General features: G+C 42.8%; 1 protein-coding gene and 1 non-coding gene across 2 annotated transcripts in view; one reads left to right on the top strand and one right to left on the bottom strand.

The window, feature by feature from the left end:
• The window catches only part of LOC126355871 (carcinine transporter-like), a 141,683-nt gene that overhangs the window by 60,284 nt on the left and 56,233 nt on the right, over window positions 1-25,166 (top strand). Inside the window, exons 3-4 of the mRNA XM_050006371.1 lie at window positions 4,051-4,293; window positions 21,257-21,414. Coding sequence (XP_049862328.1) covers window positions 4,051-4,293; window positions 21,257-21,414 — 401 coding nt within the window. The remainder of the gene's footprint in view (window positions 1-4,050; window positions 4,294-21,256; window positions 21,415-25,166) is intronic.
• LOC126356829 (U12 minor spliceosomal RNA) lies at window positions 9,418-9,580 on the bottom strand. Its single transcript, XR_007565848.1, has one exon. It is a non-coding gene; the product is annotated as a U12 minor spliceosomal RNA (small nuclear RNA).

Below are 25,166 nucleotides of genomic sequence, written 5' to 3'. Positions count from 1 at the left end.
CAGTGACTGCCCTACTTATCCATCTAACCCTGAGGTAAGCGGCAGCCAATTTTATTTAGATATTTTATGTAATGCATCTTTTAAACAAGATATCTTGGCAGAACGCAACTATAGCTACAAAAAGCACCAAATGCCATATATTAGCCTCGTAAACACTTAAATCTGTAAGGCAACTGCTTGGGTTGGTTCGGACGAAAACAATGATGAACAACATTCCGCGGAGAGCAAACTTCGCTTTCTGATAGAAAAATACCTTAAAGAAACCGAAATTCGTCTCTAATATTTACCAAAGTATTTAAACAATTGCTCTGTAACAGTACACATCACACGTCGGTCGCTTATTAATACTGTTGATCTAACATGCAGGTTAAGATGCACTTTGCGGTGAGTGACTGACTTATGTTGTTTCATTGTGCAGACTACTTGACACTTCGATGGAATAACGTTCTGAACAGTGGTTTCAACTTCTGGCGTAGGATTTAGTTGGAGTAGGGTTAGGGATGGAGGCTGTGCAAACGTGGCTTCAATTTCAACTCATCAAACATGGAATATTCTTCTTGCCAATGAAGTATTATGAAAAGGACAGTTGCTACTCACCACATTCCGGAGTTGCCCAGTCGCAGACAGGCTCGACAAAAAGACTGTCTGAAAGTAAGCTTTCGGGGAACAAGGCCTTTGTCGGAAATAGCCAACATATCCACATACACTCACGCAAATGCAACTCACATACACATGACCAAGGCCACAGCCGGCCGGAGTGGCCGAGCGGTTCTAGGCGCTTCAGTCTGGAACCGCCTGACCACTATAGTCGCAGGTTCGAATCCTGCCTTCGGCATGGATGTGTGTGATGTCCTTAGGTTAGTTAGGTTTAAGTAGTTCTAAGCTCTAAGGGACTGATGGCCTGAGATGTTAAGTCCCATAATGCTCAGAGCCATTTGAACCATTTGAACCTTGTTGCCCGAAAGCTCACTTTCCGACAGTGTTTATTTTGCGGCTAGTTGCGATTCAGCACCTCCGCTACATGATGAGTAGCAACTATACTTTTCATGATATTGTTACGTTAGACGCTGGATATCCCATGCTTTGATCTTGCCCATATTAAAATGATAACGAAACAGAACTTATTTATAGGGAAATGTATTTCTTGAAGGAAGGGTTCAACGAGAGAGAAACCGCATGAAATACCTTTAGCACAACGAAAGCAATTTCAACCAGTTAGTAAAACAAAGCTTCTTCAACCATTTATAGGGCTCCCTAAGAAAATTCCTCAACACAGTGTTCTGACAATGTGATGTACAACACGGATCACCGCCACAGGGTAAAATAACAAAATAATTTCCAGTAAACTGGCAAAAACTAAATGTCACGCTCACAGCGTAAAAATAACAAGGCCACATTCTGTACAATGGCACATACAATCTCACTCACGGTGCATAAACAACAAATCAATAGGGCTCTCACATCTGCACGCCCAGCGTACCACAACACGACTACCGTAACATGCTCCACTGCATCCACAGACCTCCCGTGTGTAGTATTACTGATCATCCAGTACACTCAATGCACAGCCTATTCTCTGTACTGTACATTGCACTCATCACTTGACGAACCAAAATACTACCGTCAGCCACTAAAGCAACCAGCTAGAGCTGCTCTTGCAACCTGAAGGCCTTTGTATGCAACTCCAGTGGATTCGCTGCTTTCTCAGCCGGGAAAAGGTAACAATCAACCTACTCAGATGTTTGGAGTCCACAGAGCAGCCACATCCCGCACTGGCCGTTAGCGAAGTCCCAAAGGCAGCTCCTTCTTGCACCAGCTTGGAGAAGGCTTCCTGTTCTTGGCTCTCCTCTCCTTGACTGCACCCATCCACAGCTGCTTCACCTCAGCTTCAGTGACGCTGTCATCAGTCACGTTTGTGGGGACCCCGCCCCTTTTAGTACCAGCGCGACAAGCTGCCTCATAAGAATTAGGTTTGGTAGACTATTAACTACCCTCTTCCAACCACTATTCATAGTCAGTTAAGCAGTGAGTAACACCATAGTAGGTTATTAACTTTATGGTGCAGTGCAAGAGTTTGTCACCTTCTACTGGCAATATTAACTTATTTTATTGTATAACAGAAGTTGACGTATAATACACGTAGTCCTCCACAGTGCCCAACACACCATCCATTCTGTACTTGTAAATCATAGCTTCCAGTCTGACGATAGTTTGTTCTTTAGCCAAGCTAAAAGTTTCTCGCAGGTGCATATCAAGGAAAATTTATAAACGCAATAAGATATCATCATTGTTCACTCCTGTGCTTGTGATTTGAATTACAAATTTATTACGCTTCTTACTCTAAAACTAAAGCTCATTGGTATTGAACCGGTTATACCAACTTTTTTTTTATCGTAGTTCATAATCACACTGCTGTTTTGTTGGTCCAGTTCATGCACACAGAAGTCATGGTTTGATGTTAGGTAGTCACATATCTCAATTGTGTTAAAAGTCCCAGCAAAATCTTTCGTTAAACCAAGATCCTTAAGATAAGCGTCATGTACATGAAATTGCTACAATATCCCAGACAGCTCATCGTGTAGAATTTGCCTCGTAATAACCTTTCTTAACATTATAGGCCATTCTACTCTAATTTTTCGTGGCAGTCGGCGAGTACACAGTTGTCGCACTCTGCAGCAACCTGGTACATGTGCAGTTAATACATCAACAAGTCTCGACTTGTGTGAGACCTTGCTGGCTAAACAGATCTAGACTTTTTAGCACAGCCCCCCTTACATTATAATAATGTCATTTCCGATTACGCCATCTAAATTTAGAAGAAGTCTTGTCTCAGAGCTTCCTAAGATTACATACACGTCTCAGCGCAGTTTCCTGTGACACAAGTGTTGGGAGAGAGGGAGGGGGAAGAGGTGGGGGAGAGGGACAGCGGGTCTCAAGACCCGCACGTCTCCAGTTTCTGGAATCATGGTATGAAGACGTGTTAGAGGTGAACAGTAGGACTTATTGTTGAAGGGGGCCTGAATGCTCGCCAGCTTGTACCACAGACAGTAAATCATGTTGTCATAACTTTCATGATCAGGGTTCCAACCCTTCAGGAGAATGGGACACCCCACACTAAGTTCACACTATAAACACGAATATACGAATCCCATAATGGCTTGCCGGTCCGTTAATGTGTCACTCACAGGGCACGTATCGAACGTGTTGGAAAGACATATACTTCATACCAAACTCTAGCCACCAAATTATCACTTCTCATACTCATGTTGATGATTTACATCAATTCCGAATGGAATAAAAGATTAATCATTTAATTTTGTTGCTTGATGAACACCTCCACCGTCTGATATCGGGATGGTGCTTCATGGTGTAACATTTCCCTTCTACGTCAGTACATAAAATACTTTTGTTGCTCCAGTAATGTCTACTGTAACTTTTATCAGACATCTATCTGCATACTGGGTCAGAAATTTTATGACGTCCACCAGATATCTACATTTGCGCAGAAGAAACGATGCTGCTCCCACTGCTAAGGGACTATTTCTCTTGGCACGTTAGTCTACGATAATGTTTCCATTTCCGGTTGGTTGGTAACACTGCGACTAATCTGAACTTGCACCATCAACTCAGTCGCAATGGAAGCGCCCGTAACTATTAGCGTGTTCTTAAGCCCCTCTGAAAAAGAACGAGTACGTGGACTGAAAAAAAAAGTTCAAGACTAATATTGAGACTTTGTGTACTTAGCAAATACGTTCAGTTTCTTGTGGATGTACCCAAGCTATTACCCATCACCCTCCACATATATTGGCATTTTTGCATGTACCATTGTTCAAAACGTTTGTGCATTTCACAGCGTGAAGAGACAATTCAAGGTCCCAAAACAGTCGCGTGTTAATATGACACGACAAAAAGTTCTTCAGTAACATCAAGAATCTCTCTACTTGTCTGGATGTAATTATTTCGAATATTTAGTTTTCTACTGTTTCCGCGTCACCTGAGTACGCAGTGAGCTCCTCTTTTACGCCCTGCCGCTATTTCCTCTTGTTACAGGGAAGGAGCCTCGTTCAGCAAGTGCCTGATGTACGACCAGGGCGATGTGACGGACTCCGGCGGCAGCAGGGAACCTGTGAAGTGCCAGCACGGCTGGGAGTACGACGATACGTGGTTCTCCCTGACGGTGACGTCACAGATGAACTGGGTCTGCGACAACCAGCAGCCCGTCAATGACATCTTGTTCTATTCACAGATTATTGGAGTGGCGCTGGGGCTACTGTTTGGCTACATGGGCGACATGTGCGTAGCTGTTCTTTTTATTGCTGGTTTCATCCATCATGAATCACTTAATATTATTATTATTATTTATTTTACGGCCTTCATTGGATCACCCTAGTCAAAAATACAAAGTTGTAAACAAGTTGTTACACAGAGATACAATTTGGTTCAACAATAACTTAATAAGATATTTAGGTAATATAATTATTAGAGTCTATTCTTATATGAAAGGTGTTTTGCTCTTCTGTCTGCCCAACATTTCTTCATTCTTTCAGATTTTTTTTTTCTTTCTTCATCTGAGACCATTCTTCCTGTACTTCTTTTATTGATTTTTATTTGTAGTCTGATTTGCGGGTCTTGCAGTATTCTCGTTTTCTCTGTCTTGTTTTTAGGTCATCTACTGTAATTTGAAGTTCTTTTATGTTGTTGTTGTTGTCTTCAGTCCTGAGACTGGTTTGATGCAGCTCTCCATGCTACTCTGTCCTGTGCAAGCTGCTTCATCTCCCAGTACCTACTGCAACCTACATCCTTCTGAATCTGCTTAGTGTACTCATCTCTCGGTCTCCCTCTACGATTTTTACCCTCCACGCTGCCCTCCAATGCTAAATTTGTGATCCCTTGATGCCTCAAAACACGTCCTACCAACCGATCCCTTCTTCTAGTCAAGTTGTGCCACAAACTTCTCTTCTCCCCAATCCTATTCAATACCTCCTCATTAGTTACGTGATCTATCCACCTTATCTTCAGTATTCTCCTGTAGCACCACATTTCGAAAGCTTCTATTCTCTTCTTGTCCAAACTATTTATCGTCCATGTTTCACTTCCATACATGGCTACACTCCAAACAAATACTTTCAGAAACGACTTCCTGATACATAAATCTATATTCGATGTTAACAAATTTCTCTTCTTCAGAAACGCTTTCCTTGCCATTGCCAGTCTACATTTTATATCCTCTCTACTTCGACCATCATCAGTTATTTTACTTCCTAAATAGCAAAACTCCTTTACTACTTTAAGTGTCTCATTTCCTAATCTAATTCCCTCAGCATCACCCGATTTAATTTGACTACATTCCATTATCCTCGTTTTGCTTTTGTTAATGTTCATCTTATATCCTCCTTTCAAGACACTGTCCATTCCGTTCAACTGCTCTTCCAAATCCTTTGCCGTCTCTGACAGAATTACAATGTCATCGGCGAACCTCAAAGTTTTTACTTCGTCTCCATGAATTTTCATTCCTACTCCAAATTTTTCTTTTGTTTCCTTTACTGCTTGCTTAATATACAGATTGAATAACATCGGGGAGAGGCTACAACCCTGTCTCACTCCTTTCCCAACCACTGCTTCCCTTTCATGCCCCTCGACTCTTATGACTGCCATCTGGTTTCTGTACAAATTATAAATAGCCTTTCGCTCCCTGTATTTTACCACTGTCACGTTTAGAATTTGAAAAAGAGTATTCCAGTCAACATTGTCAAAAGCTTTCTCTATGTCTACAAATGCTAGAAATGTAGGTTTGCCTTTTCTTAATCTTTCTTCTAAGATAAGTCGTAAGGTCAGTATTGCTTCACGTGTTCCAACATTTCGACGGAATCCAAACTGATCCTCCCCGAGGTCTGCATCTACCAGCTTAATTTCTGTAATCCATTTAATCTCGCTTTTGCCATTCCCCAATTTTTGTATTTTTTTTTACCAATTCTGTTTTCTGGAGTTCTCATCAGATGTCCAAAGACTGAGATGCGTTTCTTCCTGATTGTGCTCATGACTGGTTCTATTTTCTTGTATACTGTTTCATTTGATGCTATTCTCCAATGTCCATTTATTTTATACTGTTTATTTATACATGTCCTAGTTATTCTTCTTTGTATTTTTAGCATTCTGTCAATTTCTGCTATATTAGTTCTTTTGAAGATTGTTTCAGCTGCATACATTATTTCTGGTTGTGTAACTGTTTTATAGTGTTTTAATTTTGCGTCTGTAGATAGGCTTTTTTGTTATATGTAGTTTTGGTAATGTAATTTTCGTAGTTCAGTTCTTTTATTCTATTCTGACATGATGGCTTCTCAATTAGATTGTGTGTTATTATTTCGCCTAAATATTTAAATTTATCAACAATTTTGATTTCCTGTTCTCCTATTGTAATTTTGTTTGCAAGTGGTGGATCAGTTAGCATAATCTCCGTTTTTTTTTCAATTGACATTCTAAGGCCTACTTTCTCTGCTATTTCTTGTAGTGATTCCACTTGTTGCCTGGCTTCTTGAACGGTGTTGGCTAGGAGAGCAAGATCATCAGCGAATCCCAAGTAGTTTAAGCTAATATCATCTTTGGCACTTCCAATTCTTATCCTCTTTGGATTGTGCTTGTACCATTCTCTCATTATGTATTCCAGTGCACAGTTGAACAGTAATGGTGATAGGCAGTCACCTTGTCTTAAGCCCGTTTTTATGAGGAATGGTTCCGAAACTTCTCCCCTAAACTTTACTTTTCATTTGGTGTTTGTTAGAGTGAGTTGTATTATTTTAATTAGTTTTGGATGGAGTCCTAGATTTCTTAAAATTTTTGATACTGAAGGTCTGTAGGTCTGTGGAGACAGTCATACGCCTTCTTAAAATCTAGAAATGTTATTGACAGAGGTTTGTTCCATAACTTGTAGTACGCCACATTAAATTTTTAAACTAATTATCTACTCTGCACAGCTTCTCCATGGTCTGAAACCTCCCTGATATTCCCCTAACTCCTGTTCTAATTGCTCCTTGATTCTTTCATATAGGATCTTAGACAGAGTTTTGTATGTGCAATCTAGGAGAGAGATTCCTCTGTAGTTGTCTGGGTTGCTCTTATCTCCCTTTTTGTGTAGTGGGTGGATGATAGCAGTGGTCCAATGTTCGGGAAATCATTCTGTTACCCAAATTTTTGGTAGAGCCATGTGTAAGGAGGTCTTGACTGTGTCACTTGCATATTTCCACATTTCAACAAAAACCTGATCTTCTCCAGATGCCTTATAATTTTTTTGTTCTTTAAGAATTTTTTCTACCTCTTGGAAAGTTGGAGGGTCTAGTTTGTTAGCTTTGGTTTCTATTGGGGTATTTAGGTTGATTTGCAAGGATTCTTTGGGTTCCTCACAATTCAGAAGTTTGTTAAATGCTTTTGCCATGATTTATGCATTTTCCTTGTTACTGTGTGTCATTCTTCCATCTTCATCTTTTAGTATTAGTGTAGGGGCCTCATATTGTCATAGTTGTTTCCCAAAGATTTTATAGTAGTTCCTGACGTTGGTTTTATGATAATTACCTTCTATATAGTTTATAATATCTTTATGAAATCCTCTCTTGATTTTTCTAATATTTTGTGTTAATTTTTTTCCTTCAATTTTTAGGTTGATGGTGTTTTCTTCAGTTTTATGTGTTTGAAACTTTAACCATGCTTGGTGTCTATCTTCATGGAATTTGTCACATTCTGATGTCCACCATGCATGTTTTCTTCGTGGGTTCAAGGGAGCTAGATTCTCTGCTTCTTTTTTAAGATTATGCAGTAGTTGTTCTTCAGAAGGATGTAGGTTGCAGTAGGTACTGGGAGATGAAGCAGCTTGCACAGGATAGGGTAGCATGGAGAGCTGCATCAAACCAGTCTCAGGACTGAAGGCAACAACAATAACAGTAGTTGTTCTAGGTCATTTGTTAATTTGATGGTTTGTATTTGTTGATACTTATTATTTTTAATTAGCTAATGTGGGTCAAACCCCCTTTTTATTTTATTACTTTTTCCGGTCTTCTTCTTTAACGGAGTGAATTTGATTTTAATTTTAACCATATAATCGTCTGAGCCTGTGTCTACTACTCTCAGTACTTTAACATTGTGGATATCCTTATGAAATTTTTTGTCCATACAGACATGGTCTAGCTGCCTCTCGCCCTTCCTCCAGTCTGGATGTTTCCATGTTTTAAGTTTACTTGGCTTCCTCTTAAAGTATGTTGATTTAGATATAAGGTTGTGTTCTCTGCAGAGTTCTACAAGCCTTTGACATTTTTTGTTCGTAAATTTATGTGGACTCCATTTTTCCAATTATATCTTTATGTTTCCTTTCTTTTCCCAACTGAGCATTGAAATCTCCCAATAAGATTTTTACATTCTTTTTGTTTACTCTGCTCACAGTTTGTTCTAGAAGGTCCCAAAATTTATCTACCTCTTCCTTTGTTTAATAGACAGTTTTTTTTTCATTTGTTGGGCATGAGCATTTATTATTGTGTAGGTTTTATTCATTGTTTTAAAGCTTAGTCGCAATTCTTTGTGATACTGCTTGGAAATCCGTTAATGAATCTACTATTTTTATGTTTATTAAAAACACTGTTCCAAACTGGGGACATTGTTTCACTGCCATTGGTTCTGGTTTTCCATTATAAATTCTGTATCCTTGTGATTCGAATGGGTCCTTTGTGGTGTTCTTCATTTCTGGGATCCCTGTTATTATTTTTTTTTGTTTATTTAGTTCATCTGTGAGCTCCTTGACTTTTCCAGTCTGAAGTAGTGAGTTTATGTTGTATGTTTCTGTATAATTTGTTTGGTCATGTTTAATCTTCTTTTTGTGTTTTAGTGTGCATTTGGATGGTTTCAAACGCTCCGATTCGTTGCTGTCTTCTAGTTGACTACGCACCAAATCCGATGTAGCCTTTTCCTGCCTTTTTGAGCAGGACGGTGGGATTTTTCTCCTAGAGATCCTTTCCATTTTTGACTTTCGAAGGTTGTCAACCTTAGTTGGAGCAAGCTCGGATTTACAACTATCGGTTGTTAACTGCAGAGGGTGTGTTTGGTCCGTGAAAGTTATTTTATTTCACTCAAGTCCGCCAGTAAACTGGTGAGGACTTCCGTATTCGCCACCTGAGACGTGCCACGTAGTAGTATCATCTCACCTACTGTGACAGCATAGTAAGTTCGTGGGAATCACTTAATAATATTGATTAAAAAAATTGCTCTTGAGCACTATGGGACTTAACATCTATGGTCATCAGTCCCCTAGAACTTAGAACTACTTAAACCTAACTAAACTAAGGACATCACACAACAATTAATTTTGATTAATTCGTGCCGTTTCTCACAATTTGTTAGTAGATCCGATTTCTGAAGCCATTGTTTAATTAATTTGTTGAGGTAGATCGCTGTCACCCGAACAACCTGTAAAAGTAGACAGGCTGCTCAAGGGGATGACCTGAACCTTGTCAAAAAATTTTGGTGCTAGCTTGGCTAGCGGAGCCAAGCGTCACCAAGGCTCTATATTTTCCTGAAAAGACACACTGGTTATTTTCAGTATATAAGAAGTTAAATTATTTTTAGAATTTATGATTGGTTTTTCTATAGCGACAAATACGTAGTACATTTCACGTATCACTCCCGTTTCAATCACTGTAATAATAGTGCATTATTATTATCGATGTATTCCTACGAGTATGTCAGGTGCACTACACTGTACTTTCCTATTGTATCTTTTTCTCTACGTTCTGTGGTGAAGTTAGTTACCTGTTTATGCTCCATGGATTCTTTTTAAAGTGCTACTAGATATTTATCTCAACAAAAAGAGGAAACCAAAAGCTAATCTTAATCGTACATAGAAGCCAAAAGTACTTATGCATTTAGTTCGTTAAGAATTATACGGCTTTTGTACACACACTCGCACCTATCCTTCTTGCTTTTCTACATTAAATATTGAGTTCAAGGAGCTGAAAGTAGATTAATATTACACGTAATTGACTTCAAATTAAGATATTGCAGCACTATGTGTTACATTCTAAAGGTATGTTCTAGGATCAAATTTTTACTATTAATTTATGACACATTTCTACCAATCAGTACTCAGTTCTATAGGAAAATAAAATATATAGTGTAGTTATGTAAGATGTATTTGATAAATTTATTGGTTTTAGTTGTCCTCTTAGTTTCCTTGGGCAGTTTACAGCACATATTTATCCCAGGAAGAAAATGTTATTTTGAGTTTTCCATTAGTTTTCTCCTGCTATATTTAACTTCAAATTCCTTCATCCTCTATAATCATAATCAGAAGTTTAGGAGACTACCAACTGACGTTTTCTTAATGTGGATAAAAGATTATTAAATGTTCTCCACGATATTACTATAAACTTTAATTCCTGCAAGGGGTTTTTATAGTAAATCAAGTTACTATTTGTACTTATTACTCTGATGTCCCTTGTCTGTAGGATTGATGGGGTTTAAGAGACCAAACTACATGGCTATCAGTCGGTCCATTCTATATGTGTCAAGCTGGAAAATGTCCTCAGAGTGGAGGGACGCAGAAGGCAAACCCTGATGAACGTGTTGTAACTGAGGATCAATAAAAGTAAAAGATACTAGTAGAAGCAAGCAGAAGTGAGTGACGGGTAAGCAGGAGAATGGGGGTGTGTTGCTCCACTCAGAAAAAAGCTGGAGGCACCCAAAACATGTCATGTGGGAGGTGCACCCTCTGCATGCGACTGGAGTTTCCTCTCCCTCCATTATCACAATAAAAATTAGCAAAACAGGCAAGTTTATAAAACGTCAGGGAAGACAATAGCACCGATGATACAGTTAACTATATATAAGTAAAAGAATAAGGACTCGAAAGGTGGAAAGGTCAAAAGCCAGGCTGGATAAACGACCATCCCCTGGGTCAGAGCAGGAGAGGAGGTACCCCCCTAACCCTCAAGCGATTGACGATGCCATTGTGCCCTCTCTCACAGAGAGGAGTAGAAACCAACTTCATAGGTAAAATGTGAATCCAGGTAAGCCAGTCTGACGTCATCCACTAGCATCAGAGGCAGCGTATCTGCAGGTTTAGGGTTTAACTGTACAGTGGCCAGATTAGAGCGTTCCAGAAGGATGTGGACACCCATCAGATTGGCACCACACCGACAGTGGAGTGAATCCTCATGCTGTAGGCTGTGGCAGTGGGTCGGCCAAGTGGGGCCAATGTGAAGCTGACAGAGAATGACATATTCTCTGTAAGAAGCACAAAGGGAAGACTGCCACATGGAACGGTGGCTTATTTCGTGCAGTTTGTTCAGAGAAAGCAGGGCACACCAATCGGTGCTCAGCTCATGGTGGAGAGTCGACTGCAGGCCAAGTACTGAACCCCCAACTCCAAAGTCGTCGTTCTGGTGGCTATCTTGGCCAACAGGTCAGCATATTCGTTCACTGGGATCCCAGCGTGACCTGGGGTCCAGACAAAGACGACTGACCATCCATCTTGATGGAGGTCGGAATGGAGATCTGGATAGTCACGACCAGTGGGTGTCGGGGGCAGCACTGGTCGATAGCCTGATGAGGAGGTTCCAGAGACTTAAAACACTGCAATTACTAGCATATTCGTCATTCATTTCACTTCAGGTGACACTTTTTAACCTTGAAATTTATACTGTTATTACACAATCCATGATATTATCACCTAATGTTAATTTAACAGTATTAATACGGTATTAATCCACTTGTGTGTTTCAGTGGCTCAGTGGTTGAGAGCTATACTACTGATCCAAAGGTCATGGGTTTGGCACCTGGTCAATCCCACAATATTTATCTGATACTTTTCACTTCTGGAAGTGATTTTCGTATACGAAATATGCGTAGTTACACCGAGGTTCGAGTGTCACGTTGAACTGTATGTCCCACTATAGCTCAGTGGGTGTGACGCATATATCTGTCTATGATATGCTCTCTCCCATTGGGGTCGATATATATAATCTACTGAATTTTATCTACACTCATGCTCATAAATTAAGGATAATTGCAGAATGTGGTGCCACACAATGTGGCACCACAGAAAACTGGCGCTAATAGCATATGCACATAGGAAACACACACGACACAGATCTGTAAGTCCACGGTATTGTAGACGCATTGAAAAAACCGTCCCGAAACACATGTACTGTAAAACGCCACTGTTTCCTGTACCCCGACATCAATATGGGATATGATCACCATACACACTCTGCACAACAGGTTGGCATACTCTGGATCAGGTGGTAGAGCAGCTGCAGGGGTATAGCCTCCCATTCTTGCACCAGTGCCTGTAGGATCTCCTGAAGTGTCCTAGGGGTTGAAGATGTGCAGAGATTCGTCGACTGAGACCTTCCCAGACGTGCTCGATGGGGTTTAGGTCTGGAGAACAGGCAGGCCACTCCATTCGTCTGATATCTTCTGTTTTAAGATACTCCTCCAAGATGGCAGCTCGGTGGGGCAGTGCGTTATCATCCATCAGGAGGAAGGTGGGACCCACTGCACCCCTGAAAAGGTGGACTTACTGGTGCAAAATAATGTCCTGATACACCTGACGTGTTACATTTCCTTTGTCAAAGACATACAGGGGTGTGCGTGCACCAATCATAATCCCACCCAACACCATCAAACCATGACCTCCATACAGGACCCTTTGAGGGACATTAAGAGGTTTGTATCTGGCTCTTTGTTCAAGCCAGATGGAAACTCAGCGAGAATCGCTGTTAAGACTATACCTGCACTCGTCCGTGAACATAACCTGGGACCATTGTTCCAATGACCATGTATTATGTCTGTTCTTGACACCAGGCTTTACGTGCTCTCATGTGACCAGGGGTCAGTAGAACGCACCTTGAAGGTATCCAGTCGAATAAACCATGTCTGTTCAGTCGTCTGTAGACTTTGTGTCTGGAGACAACGGTTCCAGTGGCTGTGATAAGGTCCCGAGCAAGGCTACCTGCAGTTCTCCGTGGCCGTCTGCGGGCACTGATGGTGAGATATCGGTCTTCTTGTGGTTTGTACACTGTGAACACCCCGTACTGTAGCGCCTGGACATGTTGCCTGTCTGCTGGAATCGTTGCCATAATCTTGAGGTCACACGTTGTGGCACACAGAGGGCCCATGCTACCACCTGCTTTGTTTGACCAGCCTTCAGTCGCCCTAGTGTTCTACCCCTCATAACGTCATCAATATGTGTTCTTTGAGCCATTTTCAACACACAGTCACCATTAGCACACTTACTCGCTGTACCGTACTCTGACATGCACCAGCACACCTCTGCTTATGTGGACTGCTGCCAGCGCCACCATGCGACGACGACATGTCAAATGCACCGCATGGTCATAGCCCAAGGTGATTTAGGTGATTTAAGCCCACAAACCGCCCATCAGAGTGTTGTTTCATCATTTTTAGCGTTATCCTTAATTTATGAGCATGTGTGTACGTAGGTGCAGCTGAGAGCAAGTGGCGATTGAGATCTGTACGCCCTGACAACGCCAGAGCGACAGTGTGTTACCCTGTGTCCTTCACGTGGGACCGTGACTAGCGACCAGGCAGATGGATGGCAATTTACTCTCTACCAGAGCCCTGAAGTCACGGTAGATTTCAGTGTGTGATACACACATTTGCTAGTCGTACCAAGGACCAATTGGCTCACTTATACGACAGAGCCCACAAGGATATCAAACGTCAAGACTGGTAAACAAAAACGGAATAAGTGTCCCCTAAGCAAACGAGTAGTCCGAGTCATTTGAAGTCACACTGTCGGTACAGTAAGAACTTCACCACAGGCTCCCCAGGCTAAACTACTTGCAAGTGAAGTCAGTCTCAGGACATATCCCAAGTACCAACCAGACTTGCCAGAACTTTGTCCAGAAGTGCTCACCAGACTCAAGTCCCGCACCTGAGTGCTTTGCACCTCTCCAGAAAAAAATACCGTTTTCCCGCAAAGTGCATGAACGACACACTGCTTCACCCCATCTTGAGACAATCACAGGGCTTTATAGGCGCTAAATATCCCCTCCCACATGGCAGAAGAAACTCATGTCAAACTAGGGGAAGAGTTAAGAAACCTGCATCTCTGAAAAAAAGAAATGCCCAATTACTGGCTTTTCTAACTTTTCGCAGAGGGGGGAGAGCTGATTTTTTCTGAAGTTGTGTCTCTTCCCATGGCAACAAGTTAACAGATACAATTCAAAGTTCTTTATCTAAATCGCCTGAGCCTTGGAGCTTGTTAGTTCTAGCTGTGAGGTGTAATAAAGATTCTATCTCTAAATTTTTCTCAAACGCTGGAGATTTCTTATACAACCGAGGCGGCCAAAAAAAGTCGTTATCTGGCCTATTTTGCACTATCGGCAAACACAAAAACGTGAATTTTTATTACGTGTGGCTCTGCACACAATGCCCAGTTTACGACTCCACTGTGTAGACACGTTCCATTAGACAGTCGCCCCAGCCCAGGCCTTCTGCTGGCGCCACAGCAGGTATCACGGCATTGTTCTGCTGGAGACCTGTCTGGGCGAGGAACTGCCCTGTCTGCTCTGTACAGATGTGGGCCTGTCTGGCACGATTTACTAAGGGATGGGCTCGCCGCCAATTGCTTTCAACTCCCAGCAAGCTGTTTGTACAAGCTACGAATCATAAAAATACCTCATGTGTTTAGCGCCCTACCAGGCTCCATCAACATCTGCTCAGGCCATTAGCTTTCTGGAGTCATGCTCGAGGTCCATCAAGTTGTAACAAAATCTTTAATTATTTTCCATAAGTTACACATTATTCTCGCTTTTATTGAACGGTTCACTACACTTTGAAGTGATTCACATAAATAGCAGTATTTTTCAACATAGTCACCAAATCTCGGCAAACAACAGCGGATACTTTCTACCAATCGTTCAGTTCCTCTACGATAGAGATCCGCTCCTTGGTCAAGCAGTAATTCAGGGTGGACTGTGTGAACGTTCTCAGAGTTTAAAAATCTGTCCCCCGCCTCCGCTCCCCCACACAAGTCCTTTCAGCTTGCTGAAGAAATGGAAATTCTATGGTGCCACTAAAAACTTTACTAAGGCTGCACAGACATTGGTGATGCTGTCTGGGATATCTGGACTTCCCAGTCAACGTCACCCATGTCTGTGCGGCCTTGGTCAAATGTTTAGCGGCATTTCTCCGCGGCGGACGCGATGTTGCTTGTGGCCCAAGTACCCCAGAATTTAGTGATGAATATTGTGACGGTAGAAGCCCCCGTTACTAGATGAATATCTCCAGTGTGCAATGATTGTTTTGTGGAGAGCGAGCGCGCGACATGGTGGGCGATTCGCGGAAGCGTGTGGCGCGCCCGCGCTTGATTTGCAACGGTCGGTGGGATGTCTCCACGTGGCCCGCAGCTTGGGGCATTGTTTGGTTTTTCGCGCATTACACGAAAACTATGTAACTAACGGTGAAGAGCGATGTGACAGTAGCTTGTGGTCAGCAATATGCACCTTCTGAAAGATCGATCTTTATTTCAAGACACGAGACGCAAAAGTTATAGTAACTTGAAAATTGTTTAATATCACAAATACTGAAAAAATTAATAAAAGTAGTAAATAACAACTTACAGAGATGAGCGAGCGCTCAGTAAAACGTCTCGTCATAGCGGATCGAGTGCCGTAGTCACATGTTAAGATTCATAAATAATTAGGCCCGTAAAGAGCAATAAACAAAGTTTGAGGCGAAATTGTTTATAAAATCCAATAGAAAATTTATAACGTAAAGAACGCCACTATATAATATTTTGGGTGGCATCACACGTATTTTAAACTAGTTAAGTTATACTCTTAATTTGGAATAGTTTTCATTGTTTGCAACTTATTATTAACATTTATCGCCCATAATTAATTAATTATTATAGACATGAAGATTTTGAGTAGCGCAATGTGTACATCGCTATAGATTACGTCTAAAATCGGTGCTATATGCAGTTCTATGTTAAAACTTTGCAGCACAGATGTCAACAAAAAAATTTGCGCTAAGTGGCGAAATTTTGCAAAAACTAAAACTTGATTTATGGGCGATTGAATAATCCTAGAAATTAATGTAACATAGTAAATGAGATGTACTTTTTAGCGCGGTTCCAATGGTGTACTTATGTCTGCCGAGGGATGTATGTATCAAGATTTGCGACCTTAACAGGTGAGACTGGTACTTAAATAGCCAGGGGGTTGGGCGTCTGAGCCCATATAACCGAGCGGCCATCTTGGCCAGGGGTCAGTCGTTGTTCAGTTGTTTTGGAGGGTGGGTGGCGAGCAGGCCCCACTTGAGGGTGGCCCATGTGGTCGTTTCAGAATTCTTTTTCGCGCCGACTTATTTCGACAAAGAATATTGTTTAATAGTGCAAGTGTGCAAACACAAATTTGGTGAACTGGAAGTGCTACGATTATTTGTGTGAGTAAGATTTACGAGGTATACATCTACATAAGTGAAAATGTGGCGATCTGTGATTTCGCGCCAAAACTGTTAGAACAAAGAGCACAGTGGGACTTGTGGTTCTGTTCGAATTGACTGAGTAATTTTCATTTATAGCAGCCTACATTACTGCTATTGGGGGCTCGGAGTCAAATTATTATTAAAGTGAAACTGTAAACCGTCTTACCAGTGCTAATTTCATTATGTGAAAGAAAAGGGTAACGCCAATAAATAGTAACTGAACTGTGTCGTGAAAAAATGATTTTGCTATAATAATCGCCTAATTTTTGTTCCCTAGCATAAATTGTACTCATGTCTGAGTGAATAATTAATTCACAAACTGTAACAGTGTACCAATGCACCAAGTGTGGAAATCATCCCCTGAGACTTGCGTGAGAGCCACAATTTGCAATAACGTTTTTAACCAATATTTGTATATGCACACTCGTGAGAACTCTGCAACTGCCCTTTCTCATTTACCGCCCTGTCGCAATCTGTATGCAGTTTAGGCGTTTTGCACATGAGATTCGTGCTCCTCCAAGTAGTTGGAACTTTGGAGTCACTTCACTTCAGTCGCACGCTTCGATGCACCTTATCCGTACCTCAGCACAACTGCGTCTGCAGGAAACACGGAATATAAAACTCTCTTCTGACTGTGTGCCACTCTTGTTGCTCAATGGTCTTAGCGTGAGACGACATGTGTAGCTTATTTTCTGAAGTCCCTATGTGCTGTCCTTACAGCTTACAGCGTCGGAACTGCAACAATCTCGTGGTCGGCGGTGGTAGTAATGTTCTGGCTCCTCACTGCAGACTCAACTCGTGATGGGATATTTGTCTGCTTCTTGTTCTTCTTCAACTTTTGTCAATAAGTAATAGCATTACGCTGAGGTGACAAAAGTCACGAAGTCAGTACATTGGCAGAGCTATCATTTGTACTCTGATGATTCATGTAAAGGTTTCAAAAGTGATTAAGGCAATGGGAATTAACAGACCATGAACGCGGAATAGAGGTTGGAGCTAGACCCATGGGAAATGGTTAGAGAATCTAATATACCGAGAACCACAGCGCCAAAGGTATACCGAGAATACCAAATTTCAGGCACTACCTCTCACCAAGGACAACACAGTGGCCGACGGCCTTCATTTAACGACCGAGAGCAGTGGTGTTTGCGTAGAGTTGTCAATGCTAACAGACAAGCAAGACTGCGTGAAATGATCGGAGAAATCAATGTGGGACGTACGACGAGCTCAACTGTCAAGACAGTGCGGTGAAATTTGGCCTTAATGAGCCAAGGGAGCAGACGACTGACGCGGGTGCCTTTGTTAGCATCACGACATCGCCTTCAGTGGCTCTCATGGGATGGTCACATTATCGGTCGGACCCTAGGCGACTGGGAAACCTTGGCCTGGTGAGATTAGTCCTGATTTCAGGTAGTAAATGGTGATGTAAGAGTCGAGTGTGAGCAGACCCAACGAAGCCACGCACCCAATTTGTCAACAATGCATTTTCCAAGATTGTGGTGGCTTCACATTTGTATAAGTTGTGTTTACATGGAATGGACTGTGTCCTCTGACCCAACTAAACCGGTCATTGACTGGAAATGGTTTTGTTCGGCTTCTTGGAGACTATTTGCAGCCTTTCATGTATTTCGCGTTCCGAAACAACGATGGAGTTTTTACGGATCACAATGCGCCATGTGACTGGGCCACAATTGTTCTCGATTGGCTTGAACAACATTGCAGACAATTCGAGCGAGTTCTCCACCCAGATCGCCAGACATGAACCCCGTGGAACTTTTATGGGACATAATCGTAAGGTCAGTGTGTGCACAAAATCCTGCACCGGCAACATTTTCGCAGTTATGGATATATATAGTGGCAGCATGGCTCAGTATTTCTACAGTTGATTTCCAACGACTTTTTAAGTCAATACCATGTCGAGATGCTGCGCTCCACTGTGGAAAATCTTGTCTGACGTGATATTCGGAGGGATCCACGACACTTGTCACCTCAGCGTAAAAGCACTCCGTCTTCAGGCCACAAGTGGCCCATCGGGACCATCCGACCGCCGTGACATCCTCAGATGAGGATGCAGAGAGGAGGGCCGTGTGGTCAGCTCACTGCTCTCCCGGTCGTTATGATGGTTTTCTTTGACCGGAGCCCCTACTGTTCGGTTGAGTAGCTCCTCAGTTGGCATCACAAGGCTGAGTGCACCCCGAAAAATGGCAACAGAGAATGGCGGCGCGGACGATCACCCATCCAAGTGCCGGCCACGCCCGACAGCGCTTAACTTCAGTGATCTGACGGGAACCGGTGTTTCCACTGCGGCAAGGCCGTTGCACACCTCAGTGTAAGTGGGGCGCAGTTAGGGAAAGCCACTGATATACCTGACTCAACAAAGTGCACACTGTTATGACACTACACATGGGAACGAGCATATTGGAAACAGGGTAGCAGGTCAGCTGTTCACATACTGCTGTTGTGAGTATCTACAGAAAATGGATGAATGACTGCAGAACCAGGAGTAGGTGACAAGGTTTCGAATGTCCATATCTTGCCACAGAACACGGATGTTGCAATCTTGCCCATAAAGCACAATGGAATGTGTTAGATTTGCCCATAAAGCACAATGGGCAGCGATCTGTGGCAGATCTGAAGACAGAGCGTAATGGTGGTGCAGGCACGAGGTTTTGGAGGATACCATGTAGCGTACATTGCTGAACATGGATTCTCTGTAGTAGGTGACCTCTATGTGCTCCCAAGTTACTCCACCAACGTCCTCAACATACCGTTCCATGGATGCAGGCTGGTGGAGGTAGTACTATGCTACTGTGGACACTGACATGTGTTTTCGTGGGACCTGTGGCACTGTCGAAGATATCGTGACAGATGTGACAGATGTGATATGGACCACCTATATCCTTTCACGCTTATTGTGTTCCCAGATGGCAACGACATCTTCCACCAGGATAACTGTCCATGTTACAAGGCCAAAATCATACTACAGTGGTTTCACGAGCATGATTGTGAATTCATTTTGATATCTTCGCTACAAAATTAACATCAGTTCATTGGAGAACATTTAGTATACAATTGGGCAAATTCATGCCATGCAGAATTGCTTATGTATGTGTTCGAAAGGGTGATCATGATAATATTCAACAGATGGTCTTAACGCTTTGGCCCACCAGTCCAACTACAACTGTAAGCTTCATTCTGAGTTCTGCATCTTTTCTATGAAATGAAATGTGCGTGTAGCACTGTTGGTCGGAAGTCCCATCCTGAGAAGTTCAGCCGCCAAAGTTCATGTACATTTTTTTGTTCGACGCAACTTCCGCGACTTGTGCATCACTGATGATGAAATAATTATGAGGACAATCCACGTGCACCCAGTCCTTAGTGGGGGAAATCCCCGACCCGGCCAGGAATCGTCCGAAGGCCCCATGATCGAGAGTCAGCAGAAGCAGAAGACCGTGAGCTGTTGACCGTAATTGTCCAGGAGGGGTAGGGAGTAAATGGAACAGACTAACAAAGATGAAGTTTTATATTAGCTCACAAATAAAAACCTAAAAATTAACTTCACAATTGCAAATTCATTTCATATTCAATGACAAAAAATGATGACTTGTAATTCATATATACTTATAATTTAAACACGTTGTTGTACTCTAAGTCCGACACTGCAGTCTTTGTACGATTATATGGTTTCTTTCCTTATCCGCTTCCCAGTCTCTTTCTTTCCTTTGCCAAAGCGACCTCCACAGTAGCACGCGGTGTTTCCTTTGTTGTTCTGGAAGACGACCAAAATTTCTATCCAGCTAGAGGGTGCTGTTGGTTCCAATGATCGAATGTCTGCTCCCGCAACTAACAACTCCATACTAACCTCCTTTTACAAATTACACTAGAGGTGTCTTCTGATTGGCGACATCCGCGTACAAAATAAAAGCATTCACAGTAGACGTTAGGCAAACGGGACAGAAAAGATTTTTCGCCACTTCATAGTGTTTCTCGCGACTGGGTAGTAGCTGTAAAGCTGGTTGACACACTCTACACCGGCCTTGTCCATGATGTTTGCCTCCAGTGTTTTTGTACTTTTCCAAAAATAAAAAGAGAGAAAAAGACAGAACCTTTAGCTTCCTTGCTCTGAAACTCGTTGGAAGACCTTTCTGTTTTTCATTTCTTCATGAGAGTTTCCATGCACACTTATAACTCCGCTGCATCTAGAAGGCAAGATATGAAGTGCTATAGCTATCCTACAGTCGAAAGTCGTGGAGCACATGGGAAAGCACATTCCAGCAAATGGAAAAGCTGCGCTCCGGCTGCTGTGGCCGAGCGGTTATAGGCGCTTCAGTCCGAAAGCGCGCTGCTGCTACGGTCGCAGGTTCGAATCCTGCCTCGGGCATGGATGTGTGTGATGTCCTTAGGTTAGTTAGGTTTAAGTAGTTCTAAGTTCTAGGGGACTGATGCCTCAGATGTTAAGTCCCATAGCGCTCAGAGCCATTTGAACTATTTGGAAAGCTGCGCCCTTACGGGATACAGCAGCCGTCCACATGCGCTCCTTTGGCATATGGGATTAGAGCCGAAAGTGTTAACAGTCACCCGTGAACAGTCTAAGGCCTTGGCTACTCCAGTTTCTGCTCTTTTCTGTCCCAACTACAAAGTCCATCAACAAATCAATGGAATATATCCTTTAATAAGTGGCATCGCATAATCCTGGGAGTGTATCTGCTAGCTGGACTGCCCAGCACCTCGACATGCAGGCTGAGCTGACTCTTGCTGACGCCAGGTACGGCCGGCGCCCCCAGCAGCTGCTGTGCCTGTCAGCCCACGTGGTCAGCAGAGTGCTGGTCGTGCTGTCTCCACACGTGCTGCCCCTCTTCATCCTGGCGGCATCCCTCGTGTCAGCTGCGGCTGGGCCCATGGTGGAATCGGCCTTGTCTGTCGGTGAGTGTTAAAAAAACTGACATAGCTGTTACAGTAATCTCGGCAGTATCAGAAAATCTTTAGAAACGTTACGGCAGTTTCCTCATTCCAGAACCTGGGAAAAGCGCTATATGAACTTCAAATGCCTGAGAAGGAATGTAACACTCTCAAGGACTATGTTCAGCGGCTCTATGGTATAGTATGTGGGTACTGATGGGTTGTAATATTAATGAATCATTTGTCACGGTCTTTGTCGATGAGCTAGTGCTCAAGAGGCCTATATGTGCATCCTCAGCCTCGGCTCTGCAGACAGTAACTGTGCTGAATTTCGAGTTGAGTAGTGTTTTCAACATTCTTCATATGGCATAACCACGCCCCACTCACGAGAACGTACTCCTCTTGAAGGCCAATTGAGTGGGGCGCCATTGTGGGGATGTGGGAAGCTGGATGCATGTACACTACTGGCCACTAAAATTGCTACACCACGGAGGTGACGTGCCACAGACACAAAATTTAACCGACAGGAAGAGGATGCTGTGATGTGCAACTGATTAGCTTTTCAGAGCATTCACACAAGGTTGGCGCCGGTGGCGACACCTACAACGTACTGACATTAGGAAAGTTTCCAACCGATTTCTCACACACAAACAGCAGTTGACCGGCGTTGCCTGGTGAAACATTGTTGTGATCCCTCCTGTAAGGAGGAGAAATGTGTACCATCACGTTTCCGACTTTGATGAAGGTCGGATTGTAGCCTATCTCGATTGCGGTTTATCGTATCGCGACATTGCTGCTCGCGTTGGTCGAGATCCAATGACTGTTAGCAGAAAATGGAATCGGTGGGTTCAGGAGGGTAATACGGAACGCCCTCCTGCATCCCAAGGGACTCGTATCACTAGCAGTCGAGATGATAGGCATCTTATCCGCATGGCTGTAACGGATCGTGCAGCCACGTCTCGATCCCTGAGTCAACAGATGGGGACATTTGCAAGCAGGATAATGCACGACTGCATGTTGCAGGTCCTGTACGGGCCTTTCTGGATACAGAAAATGTTCGAAAGCTGCCCTGGCCAGCAAATTCTCCAGATCTCTCACCAATTGAAAACGTATGGTCAATGGTGGCTGATCAATTGGCTCGTCATAATACGCCAGTCACTACTCTTGATGAACTGTGGTACCGTGTTGAAGCTGCATGGGCAGCTGTACCTGTAGACGCCATCCAAGCTCTATTTGACTCAATGCCCAGGCGTATCAAGGCCGTTATTACGGCCAGGGGTGGTTGTTCTGGGTACTGATTTCTCAGGATCTATGCACCCAAACTTCGTGAAAATATAATCACATGTCAGTTCTAATATAGTTATATTTGTCCAATGAAGACCCGTTTATCATCTGCATCTCTTCTTGGTGTAGCAGTTTTAATGGCCATTAGTGTATCAACGGACTGCTGCACATGTTAGGCACAATGTACCGATGGGCCGTCGCTGCTTTCAGCAGTGGCCTCTGCAACATTCCCACACCTGTATACCGGGCAGACACGCCTAAAGATGGACGCAGTTTGCGAGCAGCGGCGGACCCCCAAACATCATGCAGGTTCGAAACTGTGGCACACGTTGCACCTGCTGCATCATGAGGCCTCATTAGCAGCCGTCTGCTTGCAGCGGGATTAAGTCCACATGAGTTCCAAAAGAAATCCGTTGGAATTCGATTACTCGATAAATAGTACAATTCTCAAGGCTGTCAATTCAACTAAGTACCTGGGTGTTAAAATTACGAACAACTTCAGTTGGAAGGACCACATAGACAATATTGTCGGGAAGGCGAGCCAAAGGTTGCGTTTCATTGGCAGGACACTTAGAAGATGCAACAAGTCCACTAAAGAGACAGCTTACACTACACTCGTTCGTCCTCTGTTAGAATATTGCTGCGCGGTGTGGGATCCTTACCAGGTGGGATTGACGGAGGACATCGAGAGGGTGCAAAGAAGGGCAGCTCGTTTTGTATTATCGCGTTATAGGGGAGAGAGTGTGGCAGATATGATACAGGAGTTGGGATGGAAGTCATTACAGCATAGACGTTTTTCGTCGCGGCGAGAGCTTTTTACGAAATTTCAGTCACCAACTTTCTCTTCCGAATGCGAAAATATTTTGTTGAGCCCAACCTACATAGGTAGGAATGATCATCAAAATAAAATAAGAGAAATCAGAGCTCGAACAGAAAGGTTTAGGTGTTCGTTTTTCCCGCTCGCTGTTCGGGAGTGGAATAGTAGAGAGATAGTATGATTGTGGTTCGATGAACCCTCTGCCAAGCACTTAAATGTGAATTGCAGAGTAGTCATGTAGATGTAGATGTAGATGTAGATGTCTCTGGCCAGACTACCTATGGCTACTCTTGTGTCCTGGAAGAGTTGACTGGCGAGATGATTGGCACTCTGTTGTCTTCAGTGATGAGAATGGGTTCTGTCTGCGTGTGAGTGATGAAGTGTGGCGTAGACCCAGTGAGCTGCCCATACCAGAGTGCACTCTCCCACATCACACAGGTCCCATCCCAGGCTTCGAGGTGTGGGGGACGTGAGTTACAACTCGCCATCACGCTTGGTGTTTCTGAAGGGTGAAGTAACCAGCGCCCGCTACATCGGGCAGGCTATTATCCTTGGGCTACTGTCATTTCTACGACAGAAAGCTGATGTCCCCTTCCAACAGGACAATGCACGGCCAGATGCGGCGGCTGCGGCGCAACACGCTTCTAGTGGTGTAAAACAACTTGTCTGGCTAACAAAATCACCAGATGTATTGGCAGTTGATCTCGTAAGGAACGTGTTGTAACTTATTCATTCTCCAGGACCTGCAAGAATTATTGCCGAACTACAACAGAAGGTGCAAAATGCCTGCAGCAATCTATCGCTGGATGCTATTCAGCATCCTTATGATCGTTTGCATGCGAGAATACACGCTTGCATTGCCGCCAGAGGGGATACACTGTGTATTGATGCAAATGTATATGCAGCCTTTACTGTGTTGTGTGTGTTTAATTTGGTCTGAATTTGTTATCATATCATATTCTCATACACTTCTACAACGGTCAACTACCCGTCACCTCACTTGTCAATCAAATGATCTTGATAGTGATGCGTTTTTTCCTGCAGCATATATTGGAAAATACTACATGAAAGAGCCTTCTACAAATGTGTCAAGCCAGAAACTCGTAAAAAATTTTAAAATATACTTGATATTTTTCTACACACTTTTATCCTTATCAGATAATGTACTGTAACATCTATTCAAACACCAACAAATGGCGTTGAATTGCTTTAGAGATTTCCATAACAGGTTTAAGAAGCATTTCTATCTTAGGTACAGCTGCTTCAAAAAGCAGCTGTTTCTGTGGCCCCACGCCTATACAATACCCAAAAATAGTTTTCCATCACCTAAATCTGTGTTAACATGTATGGATTTAGTTTCTACAAGATAAATGAATAAAAGTATAAAAACCTAAGAAGGAAAGATAAAATACTGATTTTATCCCTGTCACGCATAAATTATTAACAAGTGAGAAAATTTTTTTGAAATGAAGTTTATATAGTAAACAAAAATGTGTACTACCGAAAAATTTGAAGTTTTACTCAAAGTTGCTATTTACAAACAAAATACAGAGATGTCGACTGGAGTGAACACTATGGACTTGAGAACTCTTGAGTCTTCATCTGTTAATTATATCTTTTTTTTTCTTTGGAAACTGAACGCAATTTGGGCACAGAGGTTCCTTAAATGCAATGC

This window comes from Schistocerca gregaria, chromosome 3, assembly GCF_023897955.1.
Source record: "Schistocerca gregaria isolate iqSchGreg1 chromosome 3, iqSchGreg1.2, whole genome shotgun sequence".
Lineage (NCBI taxonomy): Eukaryota > Metazoa > Arthropoda > Insecta > Orthoptera > Acrididae > Schistocerca > Schistocerca gregaria.
This window is presented reverse-complemented; position numbering and strand designations above follow the sequence as displayed.